This window comes from Protobothrops mucrosquamatus, unplaced genomic scaffold (genome assembly GCF_001527695.2).
Source record: "Protobothrops mucrosquamatus isolate PMUCROS unplaced genomic scaffold, P.Mucros_1.0 scaffold_41, whole genome shotgun sequence".
NCBI classification, from domain to species: Eukaryota; Metazoa; Chordata; class Lepidosauria; order Squamata; family Viperidae; genus Protobothrops; species Protobothrops mucrosquamatus.
The window spans coordinates 151649-170426 of record NW_015386117.1 but is presented as its reverse complement, the minus strand read 5'-3'; the positions used below and the strand labels follow the sequence as shown (position 1 = coordinate 170426).

The 18778-nt window shown below is 37.3% G+C and overlaps 1 protein-coding gene across 1 annotated transcript in view; it reads left to right on the top strand.

Moving 5' to 3' along the window:
* BTAF1 (B-TFIID TATA-box binding protein associated factor 1) overlaps positions 1 to 18778 on the top strand; it is a 64168-nt gene that overhangs the window by 39116 nt on the left and 6274 nt on the right. Inside the window, exons 20-34 of the mRNA XM_015810823.1 lie at positions 3519 to 3945; positions 5906 to 6096; positions 7929 to 8082; positions 8160 to 8269; positions 8754 to 8955; positions 9269 to 9417; positions 12287 to 12439; positions 12799 to 12920; positions 13023 to 13190; positions 13339 to 13416; positions 13504 to 13633; positions 14455 to 14596; positions 14714 to 14844; positions 16305 to 16430; positions 18222 to 18374. Coding sequence (XP_015666309.1) covers positions 3519 to 3945; positions 5906 to 6096; positions 7929 to 8082; positions 8160 to 8269; positions 8754 to 8955; positions 9269 to 9417; positions 12287 to 12439; positions 12799 to 12920; positions 13023 to 13190; positions 13339 to 13416; positions 13504 to 13633; positions 14455 to 14596; positions 14714 to 14844; positions 16305 to 16430; positions 18222 to 18374 — 2436 coding nt within the window. The remainder of the gene's footprint in view (positions 1 to 3518; positions 3946 to 5905; positions 6097 to 7928; positions 8083 to 8159; positions 8270 to 8753; positions 8956 to 9268; positions 9418 to 12286; positions 12440 to 12798; positions 12921 to 13022; positions 13191 to 13338; positions 13417 to 13503; positions 13634 to 14454; positions 14597 to 14713; positions 14845 to 16304; positions 16431 to 18221; positions 18375 to 18778) is intronic.

Here is an 18778-nt window from a genome sequence, read left to right as displayed (position 1 = left end):
GAATGAGGGTGAGAGTGGCAACCTTAGATTGGGTTGTCTTCCCCCAGTATGCCAATTTCTGGGGCTGGTTTTCAAGAAGTTCCAGGAGCTAACAAAACATAAGAGGTTTCTGGAGTGGCACTGGAAAAAAAAGAATATGTTTCTCTGGAGATATGTCTCTCTGGCTAGCTGGTGAGAACTAAATAGCTCAAAATAGCTATACTAGTCTCCCTTAATTCTTTGTCGGTAAATTTAAATTTAACACAGAAATAGTTTGTCACAGAAGCGACTGCCTGTGAAGGCTCCTAGATTGGGGCTGAAAGGCGAAAGCGGAAGCAGTATGCTCCGTCCCATAGTTGGGTAGACCAGGTTGCTCTTATAGACCGGTTTCACCGAAAAACACACTGTCTCTGGAGATATGTAAAAATCCATGTTGTTAGAGTATCCATTGTGATGATTAGTGGCCGTATCATTACTCTTCACAAGAGCCACTTTTAAGTATTTGGTTAGCTCATTAGAGTCAGAATAACCATTTGGAGCTTGATGTCATTCATATACGAAAGCTATAGCGTTGCATTTCAAAGAAGGTTACTGCAGCAGTATATTTATGCTTACAAAGATACACCAGTTTCCTCAAGTTAATTTATCTTTTTTTATCAATTGTGAAGCAATTTTGTCTTCACACCTGAGATCCATATGATTTCTCTACAACATGCTCAAATTATCTTTGGTCAGAATGCTATATATAAAACTATAAATGTGTAGCTTTCCTCTTAGCTCTTCTGAAGGCACGAGATTGTAACAAATGATAATTGATTCCTCTCTCATTGCGCCTAATTATTTTTGGTAGGACTGGGATACAGATGGTGCAACTGTCCTGATTCTATTTTATGTCTTAATGTCTTTGAATCCAATAAATCTTGGTGTCTTTCCAGAGTAAACTAACTTTGGAAGCTGGGAAGATATTAGGGTTTTTTTAAAATTATCTTTATTACATCCATAAGAAAGAAATTATCATAACTACCAATGGATGAAACCCAATATCTTCTCATAAGGATTAAAATAATAAAACAAATTAGGTACAAATCTTGGTGGAAAGAGCAAATTTCATAATGATAAATGCAACATGGACTCTGGACATACTTAGCTGTAGGACCTATCTTCAAATAGTAATAGCAACAGCTAGGGGTTTCATTGTCTTCCTAGATATTTCAGTCAATTAATCCTGAAATAGCTGTTTTGTAATTCCTGGTTGGGAATGGTCTGAAAATCTGCAGACAAGCAGCATAGTGAGTTAAAATGTCAGATATAAGATATTTTTGTAGCATGAATCACAGATTCATCTTTAGTATTTAAGCAAATGCAAAGATGATCCTGGTAAGAGATAATATTGTAATTTCCCATTATCATTATAAAGGGCAAGGCTGAATTCTTGCTCATGCAAATGGCCTTTTTGCATGTAGTATGAAGGACGTTGTAAGAATATCTAGACATTTGCCATAGCTGGCAAATATTATTCAGTTTATAAGATACTCATCGTACCTTTCCCAACATGTGAACTGTTGAGATTTCAAAATCTTTGGGTTAGGTAAGATGTTACATACAGAAGGCTGTAAAATGAACCAAGAAAAATATATGTTGATGTTAGTGTAATAAAATTCTTTTAAATTCCAAAATGGATTGTGAGGACTGAGATTACAAACACCAAGGTTAAGCTAAACTTTGTATTGTATTGATTTACAGTTATTCACTTTATTGGGGACACCCTGTTATACCGGTTCTCCTTTCTCCAATTCTGGTTTTAGTCTACTTTGATGTGGAGAAGAGAAAAGCCCGGGGGGCTTTTGGGGGGGAGGAGGAAAGTCCCAACGATGCCGCGGAAGTGATGTGCGAGGCTGTGCGAGTCTGGATGGGGAGGAACAGGCTTCAACTCAACCCGTCCAAGACCGAGTGGCTGTGGTTTCCGGTGTCACGACATAGCCAGTTGGCTCCATCTCTGGCTATCGGGGCGAGTCATTAGCTCCCGCAGAGAGGGCCCGCAACCTGGGCGTCCTCCTGGATGTCCGGCTGTCTTTAGACGATCATGTGACAGCTGTGGCCAGGGGGGCTTTTCATCAGGCTTGCCTGATACGCCAGTTGCGCCCCTTTCTGGATCGTGACGCCCTACGCACGGTCACTCAAGCCCTCGTTTCCCGCCTGGACTATTGCAACACTCTCTACATGGGGCTCCCCTTAAGGTGCACCTGGAGGCTCCAGCTAGTTCAGAATGCGGCCGCGCGGGGGATTTTGGGGGCCTCTAGATACTCCCATGTAACACCTCTCCTGTGCGAGTTGCACTGGCTGCCTGTGGCCTTCCGGGTGCGCTTCAAGGTGTTAGTAACAACTTTTAAAGCGCTCCATGGCAATGGACCTAGGTATTTGCAAGACCGCCTCCTACCAAATACCTCCCTTCGACCACTCCGCTCCCACAGAGAGGGCCTCCTTAGGGTGCCGTCGGCCAGTCAATGCCAGCTGGCGACCCCCAGGGGGAGAGCCTTCTCTGTGGCAGCTCCTGCCCTCTGGAATGACCTACCCCCCGACCTACGTACAACTACGGACCTGCGCCTCTTTCGCCGAGCCTTGAAAACCCATCTATTCCATGCGGCCGGCCTGGTGTAGTTTTGATTGTGTTTTGGTAGGGGTTTTTATATGGGGTATTTTAGAGCAGGCTTTTTATTTAATATTTATTGTGATTTTTATTATTGCCTGTTCACCGCCCTGAGTCCCATAAGGGAGATAGGGCGGTATATAAATTTAAATAATAATAATAATAATAATAATAATAATAATAATAATAATAATAATAATAATAATACTTGCCCCACCTCCATTTAAATTCTATATGAAATTGCTGAACAAAGTCATCCATCCACATGAGGGTCAGATGTCATCAATACATAAAGAATACCCAGCTATATATCAGAATTCTAGGCCGAAGAGGTGATTTTTTTTTTGATTTTTTTTTTGACGTCTTGTCCTGATGCCTGGAGGCTGGTAGGGTCTGGATGGAGAGAAATAGACTTTGAGCTCAATCATAGCAAGACTTACAAGTAGCTTTAGATTCAAGGAGTTTCTATCTCTGGATTTTCCAAATTTAGTTACTTATAGGGTTGCACTTTCCATATGGCATTTGTGTATAATTTAAGAATAATTTGTTACTTGTTTTGCCTTTCCTTTCTAGTAGTTTTAACTATTTGTACTTTATAAATTGAACTATAATTATAGCAACCTAGAAGTCACTTGACTACATAAATAAAAATGGTGACTTTTTCTGAACATCTGGATAATTGCATGAATGTGTAATAATCTTCCTACAATTATTTTTAATTTCATAAGTCTTGTTTTGTGTTTTGATATATATTTTTGATTATTTTGAGTACAGCATTTTGAAAGAGGGATCAAAATCTGCAAAAATAAATATGGCTTTGTACCAGCTTCTAGTATTTAAAACCCTTGAATGTCCTAAAATAGTAATGATTTTTTTTATTTTTTTTATTAAGGTTACTACTGTTTTTAATGAAGCCACATCATCTCATAATCTAAATCCCAACGTTTTACAGCAATTAGAAAGCAAGCGACAGCAAGTTCAAATGACAGTCACAGAAACAAACCTTGAATGGCAAACATTGCAGCTGAGAGTACATACATTTACTGCTTGTGCTGTTGTAAATTTGGAGCAGCTTCCAGAAAAAATAAATCCTGTTATAAAACCTTTGATGGAAGCTGTGAAGAAAGAAGAAAATACACTAGTACAAAATTATTCAGCTTTATGCATAGCAAAATTGCTTCAGCAATGTATCGCAAGGTCTCCCTGTCCCAATTCAAAAATCATTAAAAATCTTTGCACCTCGCTTTGTGTGGATCCACATCTTACTCCTTTAGCATCCTGTCCAGCACAGCAACAGAGCAGCCATGAAAACTCAAAAGGTATGTTGACCAACTGTTAATCTTCAGTTTACTGCATACAACCATCTTCACAATCTTATAAAGAAGTATTTCAGGCAGTTGGCTATGGCCTTTAAAGCTCTCCATGGCATGGATCCAGGTTACTTGATCCCTCAAGGAAGGCCCGTTCTACTACTACTGGCAGAGGAGGCCTGCTGCAGATCCCATCAGTCAAGGAATTAGGTCTGGTGGGATCCAGGAGAAGAGCCTTCTCTGCCATAACACTGGCCTCTGGAACATCCGGCCTCCTGGGGTGGGGCCTGCCCCCACCTTCCTATCATTCCATAAGAGCCTGAAGCCCTGTTCTGCCAATTGGCCTAGGGACCCAATGGGGGAGTTATTGGACTAATGCTGACCCCAACTTCCCCCTACGCATCCTGTCTGTTCTCCACACATTTTAATTCATATTGCTGTATTTTCATTTATTTTTATTGTTTTATTGATTTGCTATTGTTATATTTACATTTTTTATATAATTTTACCTTCTTCTGTTGTAAACCTCCCACAGTAGGCCCATGGCAATATGGGTGGCAAATTAATAATAAATAAATAAATTTCCCAACCTTGGACACTTGAAGATATGTGGACTTCAACTCCCAAAATTGCTGGCTGGGGAATTCTAGGGGTTGAAGTCCCCACTTCTTCAAGTGTCCAAAGTTGGGAAATATTGCTATAGAGCTTGAAACATGTTCAGATGACGTTGTCAGCTTAAATACATTGTAGCATTTAATGCTTTCTAAAGCATTTTTAGTAATTTATGATTTTAAAACATGATGAATTCTCACCATTTTGTTCCAACTGCTATGAAGAAGAACCTCACCTTATAATTGCTTACGGAGATTTTTTGTATGCTTAGGCTTCAGTTCACCACATCTTGCTAAGCTGGGGTTTGTGGCATAAGTTAAAATTAATTTGCTATCTGAGCCAAAACCTGAAAGATCGCATTGTTGCTTTACACAATCTGTGAATCTAAGATAAGATTAAAATATCACAGACGTTCTACACGTTTGGTTAAGTTATGTATCCTTTCAACATATTATTGGTAGATGATGATTATACTATTTCATATAATGTATTTTTTCAGCATTTAGAAGTGTCATTTTAAAACATGTTTCATGTTTCTCAAACCTTCACTGACTTTTTTTGGAATACTATTGATTTTGGTTTTGTGAATCACCACTGATTATAGGATTTGAATTTGAAACTGCTTTCTTTTACTTTTACTCTCAGAAGAATAATCATTATTTTCTAGATCCATCATCCTGTGAAATTAAAATCTTTAAAATGTTGAGGCACTAGAGGCCTTTTTCTAATCACTACAACTTAGTTATTAACTCCTCTCCATGATAAAAATAGTGGGAGGAATAAACAAGCCAAGGAAAGAAAAAATAATACATTACTGTACTTATTTATACCTCCCACATTTTACCCAGAGATATTCCCTAGTTTATTTAATTACCGCCATATCCCTGCATAAAAGATTAGATTGAGCTAGAATAAGTCATCCAGTGAGTTTCATTAACAAGTAAAAATTTGCATTTGAGTTTCTCTACTTTTATTGCAGCATTCTTAATTACAGTTCTATACTAATTTGCCAAGTTTCTTAAGTGTTTCTTAATTCTATGTCTGTCTCGGAATAATTCAGTCCTATTTATTTATTTATTTTTCAAATTTATATAGCTGCCCATTTCACAAAATAAGTGACTCTGGGCCTGCATACGTTTTCTTTGTTATCTTGCCAGCATGCTGCTCTGAATTTCAAACCAAATATTCTAGTGATCATAATCCCTTTGTATTTCAAGTTCAGTTTTTTAAAGAATTAATATTAGAGATTGGTTTTTCTCTCTAATTTCCTTTTCCATTACAATTTGTGACAAAAGAACATGTTTATGATCATCCCTGCTGCTTCTATCAGTGTTTTTAATTGCCACCTTTTTTGTAGGATCTAATTCTGACAGAGATGGGATGCATCATACAGTCACCAAGCACAGAGGTATAATTACACTATATAGGCACCAAAAAGCTGCATTTGCTATCACAAGCCGACGGGGTCCAACACCAAAGGCCACCAAAGCCCAAATTGGAGATTTGCCTGCAAGCACTAGTGGAAATGTAACAACAGAGCTTGATGAAGTGGGTACAAAGTTTATTTTTCAGTTTTGCAAACATTAGACAGTGCTCCAATATAAATAGATAGGTAACTTGAATTGTGTTAGAAAAATGCACCAAGCTCCTCTGGTGGTGAGGGGGAAAACGGTGTACATTGGGGAGCAGGGCAGAGGTTGAATACAAGGGATTTCACTATATGCTGAATATATATTAGGGAGGCTGGTTTCAAAGATGATGAGTGTGGATTTACAATTAGAGGAAGCAACATTAGCGACCTGCACTATGCTGGTAACACTAGTTAGTTGGACTAACTGAAAATACCAATAATTTTCATTGATTTTTCATTACCTAATAATGAAAGCGAAGGAAAAATTGAGCTATCTTAAAAACCCAAAAACATAAACTAATGACAACAGGTATAGCAATCAGCTTTAGAACTGACAGTGAAGATACTCAAGTGGATAGCTTTTTCATTTAAGATCAGCTATTAGGAATAAAGGAACTAGCAGTCAAGAAATACACCGTAAACTAGACTTGGTAGAAATATGATTAGGATTAGCAACGAAAGCCTTGGAAAAGGTTTTCAGATTCTGTGACGTGTCCATAGATCAGAACTGTGGAGGCAGTGGTTACCCCTGTGGCTTTCTATGGAGGTAAAAGACTGAGAAAGAGTGTTAATGCTTTTGAACTATGGTGTCAGAGAAGTCTCCTGAAAATCCCAAGGATAACCAAGAAGAAGAAAAATGGATCACAAAACAAATCAATCCAGGGTTCTCACAATGTACAAATGACCAGGCTCAAATTAGCATATCTTAGATACACTATGTGAAGACTTAGCACCCTTGAGGTGTCATAGTTTTGGGAAAGGTAGAAGGAAAGAGAAGAAGATAACGATTAGCAGGGACTTGATTATAGCATTGATGGGTCCCGAAGGATTGGGGGGGGGATTATCCTGGAGGAAGTCTATGTAGTTGCTAAAAATCAACATCAGCTAAACTGCAGCTAATCAAAAAGGGGTTAAGTAGAGAAAAATGTTGCAGCTTTTTAAAAATAGACTGTCCTATTTTCTTTCCTTGGCCATAACACTCTTCCCTCCCACTCCCTCTTTCTTTTTTAATGGAAATGAGTGAAGCTTTTGTGCATGCCTAGACTGACCTCCTCCTGCCAGTCCTTTCACTGTTTCTTTGCTCCTGGGGAAATGAGACATGTTTGTTTCTTAGACATGTAGGATCAAGGCAAGAATCGAAGGAAAGAAAATGGTTGCTAGCAAATACTTTTCTGATTCTTTTTTAATCCTGCTACCCAGTTCACAAAGAAACATCTGTGGGTGTGATGCCCAGCTTGACGACTTGAAATCTTGGAAATTAAATGTATTTTTTTAAAAAGAGCATTGTGATTTGAAGCAATTATCATGTTAGTTATTTTACTGATCCCTTTTCTCATCATTGTTGAGCGTACATTATAAAACAGCCCTAAATTTCACTGAATTTCACATTGAGTTTGAAACATTTTAGTTATTTTTAAATTACTCATATGCATGAATTAAAACAAAATTTTAGCCATCAACCTGATATTGATTATACCATATTAATCTTCTATTAAGATACGTTGTGCATTATAGGTCTGTTTTAAAGTTGAGAATTGATCACTGACTCTTAGTGCTCTTCCATGTTGGTCCTTTATTTGGATCAGCAGTATATTGTAGTATAGTTTCCACTTTAATTTTTCTTTATCTATTTGATATATGGAAACTGAAAAAGCACCTTATTTTTTTCCTGGAGTAACTGCATTAGATACCAACATGCTACTTTATTTGCCTTTCTTTGCTTTTAAATTATCCTCTTATTAAATTCTAGGCTCAGAAGCCCTACATTGTACAGCGCAGAGGAGCCGAATTTGCTTTATCCACTATAGCAAAGCATTTTGGTGATGAAATGGCGGTAGGCTTGCCGCATCTTTGGGATACTATGGTCGGGTCCTTAAAGAACAGTATCGATATAAATAACTTTGGTAGGTATGTTTCTTAAGGCTTGGCTAATTTAAAATTTCAATTGGAAAAAAAAATCTAATACTATTTCCTGTAATAGATCGAAAGTTACTCTTGGAAAAAGGAGATGGACCAGCTCAGGAACTGGTGAATTCTCTGCAAGTTTTTGAAATAACTGCAGCTTCTATGGATATTCGGCTTCACTCTCTGGTATTGAATTTTGTTTAGAAATAGTTAGCATTCTCACTGAGGTTTAGTAATATTTGTTTTTGCTTTTCTTAAATTTGGAATAATGATTACAACTGCCACCTGCCATTAAAAATATTATTGTTATGATTTTTATATTTAAATCGACCCTACCTTTTTTGAAAAAAATTGGTCTGTTCTAAGAGTTGTGGTTTTATCTTAAAAGGCAATAACTCTTGAAGCTATTTTAAAAGCTATCTTTCTGGCATAATAATGATTTGACTATGTCTTTAAAAATAAGGCTCTAGATAACTGTGTTTCTGATTGTTCAAATACACCTTGACATTCCCTTGTCCCTTGTTCCATTGCAAGTAGATAAATCATGTATTCAGTATCGTGAATAACTCACACTAACATTGAATTAAAAGGGCTGTCTTTTGATAGAGTAAAAGAGTATCTTCAGCAGCCTTTACTGTACCTGTGACTGACTCGTGGTTTCTTTCTTCAGTTGGTACAGCACTTGCCTTACCTTTGTATGTGCCTTCAACACCCCAGCACTGCAGTGAGGCACATGGCTGCTCGTTGTGTGGGTGTAATGAGCAAAATAGCTACCGTGGAAACCATTCATATTTTTCTAGAAAAGGTTCTTCCTTGGCTGGGAGCGATAGATGATAGTACCAAGCAAGAAGGTGCAATTGAAGCTCTCGGCGGTATCCTTGCTTAATTCTTTTGTAGTCTGTCTGTGTGGGGATGTCCTCTGAAGGCTAGATTTGTCTAAATAAAGCATAATTCTGAAATTGGCTGCTTGAAAGTAATAACATCCAAGGTAAATAAAAGAAAGGAATGTTCTCCTTTTATCTTGATTAAGTAGATAAACTGCAGAGCTCAGCAGGGAGATGCTTCTCCTTGGTCAACTGGAACCAGAGGGGCAAAAGCTTGGGGGGGGGGATGTTAGAATTATTTCTGGGTGTAAAAGGACCTCTATTGCTAATTAGAAAGAAATCCTTAACAATGAATATACAGCTATAATGGAGCAATTAGATGTTGGAATTATTCCCTACATAGTTCTGCTTGTGGTTCCTGTTCTGGGCAGAATGAGTGATCAGACAGACAGTGTCCGTTTCATGGCTACTCAATGCTTTGCAACTCTGATTAGATTAATGCCACTTGAGGTAAGTCAGACCCTTTCCTGTTGTGTCTCAAGACATGCCGCCTTTGTTTGCTTGTTTGTTCCCTGAATTGGTGCTTAAGCTACAGGTAGTCCTTGACTTACAACCACAGTTGGGACCAGAATTTCCACTGTTAAGCAAGGCATTAAATGAGTTGCACCCAATTTTACAACCCTTTTTTGCCACGGTTAAGCAAATTGCTGCAGCTGTTAAGTGACTCACATGATTGTTAAGCAAATCCGGCTTTTCCCATTGACTTTGCTTGTCGGAAGCCAACTGGGAAGGTTGCAAATGGCAATCACATGAACCCAGGACTGCAACTGTTTTGATCACATAACCAGGGGGATGGCACCACAGTTGTAACTGCAAGGACTGCGGTTAATCACTTTTTTCAGTTCTTTTGTAACTTTGCCTGCTAACTGAATGGCTGTAAATCCAGGACTATCTGTATAGTCTTCTGACTGCTATAATTCAAGAGTGATTTGCTTCAAATTCTGCTGAGGGTGGGACAGAATGACAGTTATGGAAACCAAGCAACCTAAGGAAAAAAAACAATGCTGCAAACTTATTAAACAGAGAAGTCTCATCACAGTGAATATATAAAATATAAATTAAATGAGAATGTGCTGTAATAACCATTTTAGTATTTTCAATAAGTCATTGCTAGAGCTTTTAGTACATGTAAGTACAATTCCAGCTGAAGTCAGCAGAACTATGCTAGTTTTAAAAAAACATTTAGATTCTGGTATAACTAATTTGTGTTTTCTTTTATGGCTTCTTTTCTGTAATCATGTAGATTTAGTTGGGACCTGCACTTTTCATTGAACAGCATTCATTTTTTCAGCTTTTTAAAAATCTGTTCATATATAGCAATAGCACTTCGACTTATATATCACTTCACGGTGCTTTACAGCCCTCTCTAAGCTGTTTACAGAGTCAGCATATTGCCCCCAACAATCTGGGTCCTCATTTTACTGACCTTGGAAGGATGGATGGCCGAGCCTGGTGAAACTCGAACTGCTGTCAGTCAGCGGAAGTAGCCTGCAGTATTGCATTCTAACTACTGCACCACCAGGGCTATATATAGAAGTTCTTTACTGATTTTCAGCAACTAATGTAAATATTATGGAAATTGTTAAGAGTGAGGGATAGTTGTACAGAAGTATCCAACCAGGGAAGAAGGAAAGATGAAGCATGGGCCAGGTCTAGAATCACTGCACAACTGTAAAAGGGCAAAACAGACCTTCCCTGAATTCCTTAGAGTCTTATCTAATTGTTCCCAAGGGTGAGCTACCAAACTGGAGAGATTCCTGTATTACAGGCAGAACATAATCAAGTAGTTAGCTTGAACTCTGCAATTGTGAGTCTGGTTGTTCATGCCCGACATAGTTGACGTAGAATGCATTTTGTAATGAATAGTAATTGATAATTGTATTCATATGAGGACATTTTTAAATGGGTCAAATTGAAATTTTAATATCTAATATATGCAAGACACATGCAAGTGAAAAATATATGCATTTTGTGAAAGGTTGTACCCAAGGATAATATAAAGTTAATGTCAAATAGCTCATTTAGTGTTTACTATCAAAAAATTAATAAAGAAATTTTTTTCAGTAATAGGTAATTAATCTTAATGATGAATGGGAAACTACATTTGAGCCCTTCTTTGGGAAAATTGTCCTTTCCATTCTAACTGATTTACTTGAACTACACATTAATATTTATCCAGTTGAAGAAAATATCTGTAGCTCAGGTTGAATTGTGGAGTCCTTGGTGGTCTCTGAACTTAATTGTTGCTTGCAGATGTACTGGGGTAGGTGATATCATTAGTGCTAAGTGTGAGGCTTGCTTCCTGTAGAGCAGTGTTTCTCAACCTCGGCCACTTGAAGATGTATGGACTTCAACTCCCAGAATTCCCCAGCCAGCATTGCTGGCTGGGGAATTCTGGGAGTTGAAGTCCGCACATCTTCAAGTGGCCGAGGTTGAGAAACACTGCTCTACAGTAGCTTGTCCTGATAGCGTTGATGGGAGTGTGGTTTTTCTCCTTGATAATTCCCTGATTAGGGTACTCCTTGATTATTTGTCTGATGTTAATTCCTGATTATCTGGCTGCTGGACAGGATGTGTTCTGATCTTTTTTTGTTTCCTTCTTACTTTTTTGTTATCTCTTTTAAATGGTATGTAAATATGGTTTATATCTATGTGTTACTGATCGCTAATTGATTATCAAGCTTTCAAAAATTCAGTAACATTTTTGGATTTGGCTTGATCTAGGATGGTCATGTGTTATGAGATTAAGGAGTTTTCATTTTGACTGCTAGTTGGTGTTCATGGATAAGCTCTGCTACTTTAGTGGCTGTTACAGGCCTCACACTGTTATGTTGTAGATGACTCTGCTTTTTTCTTCTTAAAGGTAAATTCAATAGTAAACTAAATATACACATGATATAAACAAGGCATAGATATTAAAATATTTTTAAAAATTCTCCTTTTCCTACAGTTCTGCATAGTCCAAAGAATATATTTTCTGTATAAACCTTTATTTTCCTTTAGAATTATCATTTTTCCAATTCTTCATCGTTGCTTGGCCTTTCAGAACACCCCTTCTTTCATTCTAAATTGCAATCTATTCCAATAGTAAATTACTATACAAATTTGCTTAAATATTTGACTAATGTAAATTGGAGGACTACCTGCATTTTACAAACTCTGAAAACAGCATGATTTTAGTTTGCCTTTTTAGCAGAAAATAGATCATAATAGATACACTGAGTGCTTTCGTACCAGAGACAAATTCCTTGTGTGTCTAATCACACTTGGCCAAATAAAGTGTTCAGTTTTGATCTTGTACTTTTATATTTTCTTTCAGGCTGGTATTCCAGATCCACCAAATATGTCTGAACATTTAATTAAAATAAAAGCCAAGGAACGCCATTTCCTGGAACAATTATTGGATGGGAATAAACTAGAAAACTATAAAATTCCAGTACCGATTAAAGCAGAACTCAGAAAATACCAACAGGTAAGTTTTCATTTGCTAAACAAGTTTTCATTTGTTAAACAGCTCTCATCTAGGATTTTTTTTAGATCTTTTATTATAAAACTACTTGAGATAGGTAAGATGAAATGATCAATTTAAAGAAGGATGCTTTAGATTGGTAACTAAGTTGTTCAAGTTTCATTGGTGTTTTTGAAATTTTCTGTTGCTCAATTCATTTTGCGGTTGCCACTTTTTAAATTGTCAAAATTATATAACTTGGAAACTGCTTCAGTGGCCTTTATTAAGAGTGAAAGGCATATGTAAATATAACAGTAAATAAAAGAAGTCCAATATATATTTTTCAGCTCTCACATTATTAGAATGTTTGTCATATCTTACAGGAAGGTGTGAACTGGTTGGCTTTTCTCAACAAATATAAACTTCATGGTATCCTGTGTGATGATATGGGCTTAGGAAAAACCCTACAGTCCATCTGTATTCTTGCAGGAGATCACTATCTCAGGTAGACTACATAGTTACTGCTGCTCAATATTTCTCCCAAAAGTTTTTTTTCCCCCCAGTACAATAAATAAATGAATGAATATTCTTCTACTGTTCTCCAAAGGACCCAAGAATATGCAAGAACTAAGATGGCTGATAATATTCCACTCCCATCCTTGGTTGTGTGCCCGCCCACCCTGACAGGTCATTGGGTGGATGAAGTGGGCAAATTTTGTTCCAAAGAATTTTTGAATCCTTTGCACTATACTGGCCCTCCAACTGAAAGGGCAAGGTAAGTGATGTATTTAAAAACGTTATTTTGGATGGTTTGAACCATTTCCTTTTCTTGGAATTATTTAAATTTTTAAAATCTTTTTGTAGATTGTATGGTTTTATGCTGTGTATAAAAGCCTAATTCATTCATCTTTTGTCTCTTTCAGGTTACAGCACCATGTAAAAAGACACAACCTAATTGTAGCTTCTTACGATGTTGTGAGAAATGACATTGATTTTTTCAGGTGAGAGTTTTTTTAAAAAAAAAAATTTTTAGATGTTTCATATGCTTTAAAACAACTGGAACTAATTAATGGCATCTTCTTTCATAGAAATATTAAATTCAGCTACTGTATTCTTGATGAAGGACATGTCATCAAAAATGGAAAAACGAAGCTATCAAAAGCTATAAAGCAGTTGACTGCCAATTACAGAATAATACTCTCTGGGACACCAATCCAGGTAATCCATGTCTAAATAGGCTCATTGTAATGGAGAAATAGATTTTTTTCAGGTTCTAAAAACCACTTGTTTAGTTCAGTCAAGGGTTTAGTTCAGTCAAGGAGCAAGATTACAATCACATAGTGTAAGCATCTCTCATCAGAAGATGCTGGATATCCACATATTTGATTGCCAGCTTCTAGGCATGATGTTGATTACTAAGTGAAGCTGTACACTGCATGTCACCATGAATGAGATATCCCTCCTCAAGAGGTGGTAGAGCTGCTTGGGAAGTTTTTCCCAACTTGGCATGCAGGTATGTGCACCAACAGTCACTGGCCATCTCAGTGGGGGAAAAAGTCACTTACCCATACAGGCAACAAGGCAAACCTTTGAAAAATCATGCCGATTTTTCCCAGAGATTGTAGTGGCCTTTAAATTGTTATGGAGGGATGCCTTACTTCTACTGATGCAGTGCCCCTTCGGATGCTTTGATTATACAGTTTGAATTTACATGGACTAGATTTTTCATGCATGTTTCATGCCCAAGCAAAACATGCCAAAATAAATTGGAAAACTCTTTGTGGGATTGTGTAGGCCAGGGGTCTTCAAACTTGGCAACTTTAAGACTTGTGGACTTCAACTCTCAGAATTCCTCAGCTAGCCAGGGCTGGCTGAGGAATTCTGGGAGTTGAAGTCCACAAGTCTTAAAGTTGCCAAGTTTGAAGACCCTTGGTTTAAGCAGTCATGACGAATTTCTCTATTTTACAATAAATTCACTATAATTTTTACTGCAAGTAAAAAAACTTTTTACATTTTTTTATCTTATCTTTTTCTTTCAGAACAACGTCTTAGAATTGTGGTCACTATTTGATTTTCTTATGCCGGGATTTTTGGGTACCGAGCGCCAGTTTGCAGCTCGTTACGGCAAGCCCATATTAGCAAGTAGAGATGCTCGGAGCTCTAGTCGAGAACAGGAGGCAGGTAAGAAACTCCGCTTAATAAAATTCCTTTCCTTTTGAGGGAAATCATGAATTCTGCTCTCGATTTAGTGGAAGAATCTTAAGTGTTTCAATACAATTTTCTTATGGGCCTTTGTAGGTGTCCTTGCAATGGAAGCATTACACAGACAAGTCCTGCCATTTTTATTACGAAGGATGAAAGAGGATGTGTTACAAGATCTTCCACCAAAAATTATTCAAGACTATTATTGTATTCTCAGCCCCCTCCAGGCAAGTTACCTAGTTTGAATCACATTGACATTAACAAGAAAGAGAAGAAACACTTGGGGATTTTCTAAAATCCTTTGCTTTTTCTAAATGGATCTTTCATTACACTGTTGAAAGTGTGCTTGGAAACCATTGTAGAATTTACCTCTTAACTAAAAACCTGCTATATTTATTTATGTAAAAAGGTAAAAGTTTTGCTGACCAGTCGTGTCCAACTCTAGGGGGAGGTGCTCATCTCCGTTTCTTTTTGGAGGATCCAGTGTTGTCTGAAGACAGTTTTGTGGTCTTGTGGCTGACATGACTGTATGCCAAGGCACATGGAACACAAAACCAGCGTCTTAACTGCTAGCCCACTGCGCTCCTATTTAGTGATACAGTTGCCTCGAAAAATAGATGGAATCCAGTATATTTTTCTTATAACTGGAGGAGGCTGTGATTTTTATCCCTTCTCTCTTCTTTTGTAGCCCCCATATCTCATTTAAGAGTTTGATTGGGAAAATGGAGAGAATTGTGAAATAGAGATAGGTACCAACAGAGAAGGTGATACATTTTGTAAAAGTGGCTTCTCTACTGTTGGAAGATTGAAACGGTGATTCCCTGCATTGGCTTTTTCCTTGGAAAGACAGTAGTATTTTGATTGAAGTGTGGTTTCAATCAACCCAACATGTAAATAACCTGTGGGATACAATACTAGCATTTGCAGTAATGGTTTAGCATATTAGAGTCACTATACGTGTTGATATAATGTTTGATTGCTAAACTAGGATTTGACATTTTGCTAATGGGAGGATACGTCTATGGAGATTCATAGTCATCCAGGTCATAGTTGTCCCAAAGATGCTTTTTTCATGAGGCAACTGGACTTCCTTGTTTTTCTTTGAAGATGTTTCGCTTCTTGGATGAGAAGCAAAACATCTTCAAAGAAAAACAAGGAAGTCCAGTTGCCTCATGAAAAAAGCATCTTTGGGACAGTGGGAGGATACATTTTAGTTTTTTAAAAGAATCCCCCAATGACAGTTCATCTTTTTTTTTATGCAAACCAAAAATCTTCCTTATAAAAAAATGGTCTGATAAAGCAGATGTTTCAAAGTGGCAGTTGTAGGAAAGTAAAAATAATTTGACATTCCTTGCAGAGAAGAAAGCAGAGCATAAAGAGATTGTTAACCCATAATATGCAAGTATTTCAAGGAGTAGAGATGGCTGCAAGTATTAAAACACCAGTTTGATCTTCATTTTGTACAATAATGTTGTTACCCCTTCCTTTCACCCAAGAGACCCCCTGTGAAGTGGGCTGGGCTGAGAGAGACTGGCTGGCCCAAAGGCAGTGGGTGCTTTAGCTGATGCTTGAGGGAGAATGAGAACTCCTGGTCTCCTGCTTTTTTAGACCAGCAGTCCTTTAATCACTACACCAGTCTGGCTCCAGTTACTGTATCTGTAAATAATATATTTGTTTATTTTCATAGATACAACTTTATGAAGATTTTGCCAAGTCTCGTGCCAAATGTGATGTCGATGAAACAGTTTCAGCAGCTTCAGTCACTGAAGAGACTGAAAAACCAAAGCTTAAAGCTACAGGACATGTATTTCAGGTTAGAAATGCATCCGTTTATTTTGCTCCCCAGTTAGACACAAAACCCTGATCTTCAGCATGAGTGAAATTTCACCTCTCAGCACAGACACATTTTCTCTACATAGTGACCCTGCACAGATAAACATAGCTTATCTGAGGGCCAAACTTGCATCCTGGCCCCAACAGTGCAGATGGAAAGGCTTCTTAAGCTAGAAATTCCTCAAGTTGAATTAAACCCTATAAATTAAATTTAACCCTATTTTACATTGCTAGCTAAACCAGAGGGTAGCTGGTGGATCTTAAACCCTCGTAAAGACAGGGAGCTGCCTATCCAGGCATGAGACCACACACTCCAGTAGATTGAGCAGGTCAGACCATTAAAAGATCCAATGGTCCGGAAGCATCATAGAATGTGAAGAGCAAGACAAGGCCGAGAAGACATCCTGGCATCAACTGTGCATAAATCCCATCTCCAGTTGTCTTGACTATCTTTTCACTGGACACAGATAGAAATTGGGAAGAGAGAGTGAGACTGACTGCACAACTGTCCCTCACTTAAATTCAAATTACATGTTAGTCTCAGCACCATTGATAATGTGAAGTATTCCCTTCAGGTTCTGTTTGAGCCACCAATACCATTAAGGGGGACTAACATTTAGGTCAGAAACTGGAACATATCATGCCTTCTGGATGGAGATGAGGTTTCCCTTGAATATGAGTCTTCTAGACTCTTGGGGATAGTCTGGTTCCATAAGAAATGGAAATGAAAGAGGTAACTGAGTTCTCCACCTTCTAAAATTTAGAAAAGGCAGTAACAGATTTGAACTAAAACTTTGAGGTGTGATCATAAGTTACTCTAACTTCTCAGTTTCAGTATCAATGGGTACTGATTTTGCTATCACTTCCATAGCATGGGATTTCAGAGTCTGTGATCAGAGGAGAGAGATCCAGATCTGGATTTCAAAAGATGATTATCAAGATAAAGAGAGCTATTTTCATGAGGTTGTTTCAGTCTGAATGGCAGATTGAACCAATCTCATGAAAATAGCTTGAAATTCTCCACATTTAATGAAAAAGGCTTGACAAACATTAAAAGGAATATAAAATTGAAGATTTAAAGATAAAATATGTTTAGAAATATGAGCTTTCATAGCACCTATGAAAGGAAAAAAAGAAAAGCCTTTTGATAGAATACTTCAAAAAAACATACAGTATTTAAACAAGAGAGTTTTGCATGTGTGTATGTGTAAGTGTAAAATTCCTTAGAACTTCAGATTAATGCAGAATCAGAATCAACCAAATGTAGGAATAAACCTGTTTGAAAAGGAGTTTTAGCAAAGGTTTCCTACCAGATTGCTCAGCAACAGAATATCCAAAAATTATTGTCATTATTTATGAAAGCTGTAAACACATCTATATAGTAGTTTGTATCCTTATAAAAAGAATAATATGGGATTGAGAAATATTTTTGATAAAGTGGTAAAAGAGCTACTGAATTTTTTAAGATTCTGGGCCAGTTAAGAACAAATTCAAATGCAGAATGGAAAGTAATTCCATGGGCAATAATTTACTACCTCTGATTTTAAAAAAATCCCTCTCATTTAAAATTTCAACAGCTTTTGCTTTCTCAGTGTGAACACTAGTTAGTGATTAAAATTAACTGTGACTGGCAATTGGCAAACCACACAGCTCTTTTACAAAGAGTTTCACATTTAACGGCTGCATACTGTGTTCTGCCATGTAGGAAGTAAATGTATCTTGAAATTCTTGTGCTTATTTGATTTCTTGTTTTGTGGCTTGTTTCTAAAAGGCATTGCAGTATTTAAGGAAATTGTGCAACCACCCAGCACTAGTTTTAACCACTCATCACCCAGAACATAAAAGGATCACAGAGAAGCTTGCAGCAGAGAATTCTTCTCTTCGTGACATCCAGCATGCGCCTAAACTCTCTGCTTTAAAACAGGTGGACACATCCTCAATTGTGTATTTGATTTACCAGACAAGAACTCTTCCAAATTTTCAAAGAGATACTTCTGCTAGTTTCTAGAACCTTCACAGTGTACTAATTAATTGGTAGTTAAAAAGGAATATCTAGAAATGTTAGAAAGATGAAACCATGGAGGAGGCAACATAAAGTATCTAAAGTGTTAGCATAAATTGTTGTGTGTGTAACATTATGTATAATTAACAGAAAACTTTGTTGCCATCTTAAGTTTAAAGGATTTTTTTTTACATAAGCCAAACTCCTTGTGCTACCAATGGAGTAAGAGTCTCATTCCAGTTTTGCCATAACTTTGTACGAAATTTTCAGTTATTTAAAAATAGCAGGTTGGTTTCAGTTATTGGTGTTTACCAAATTTGAAGTGG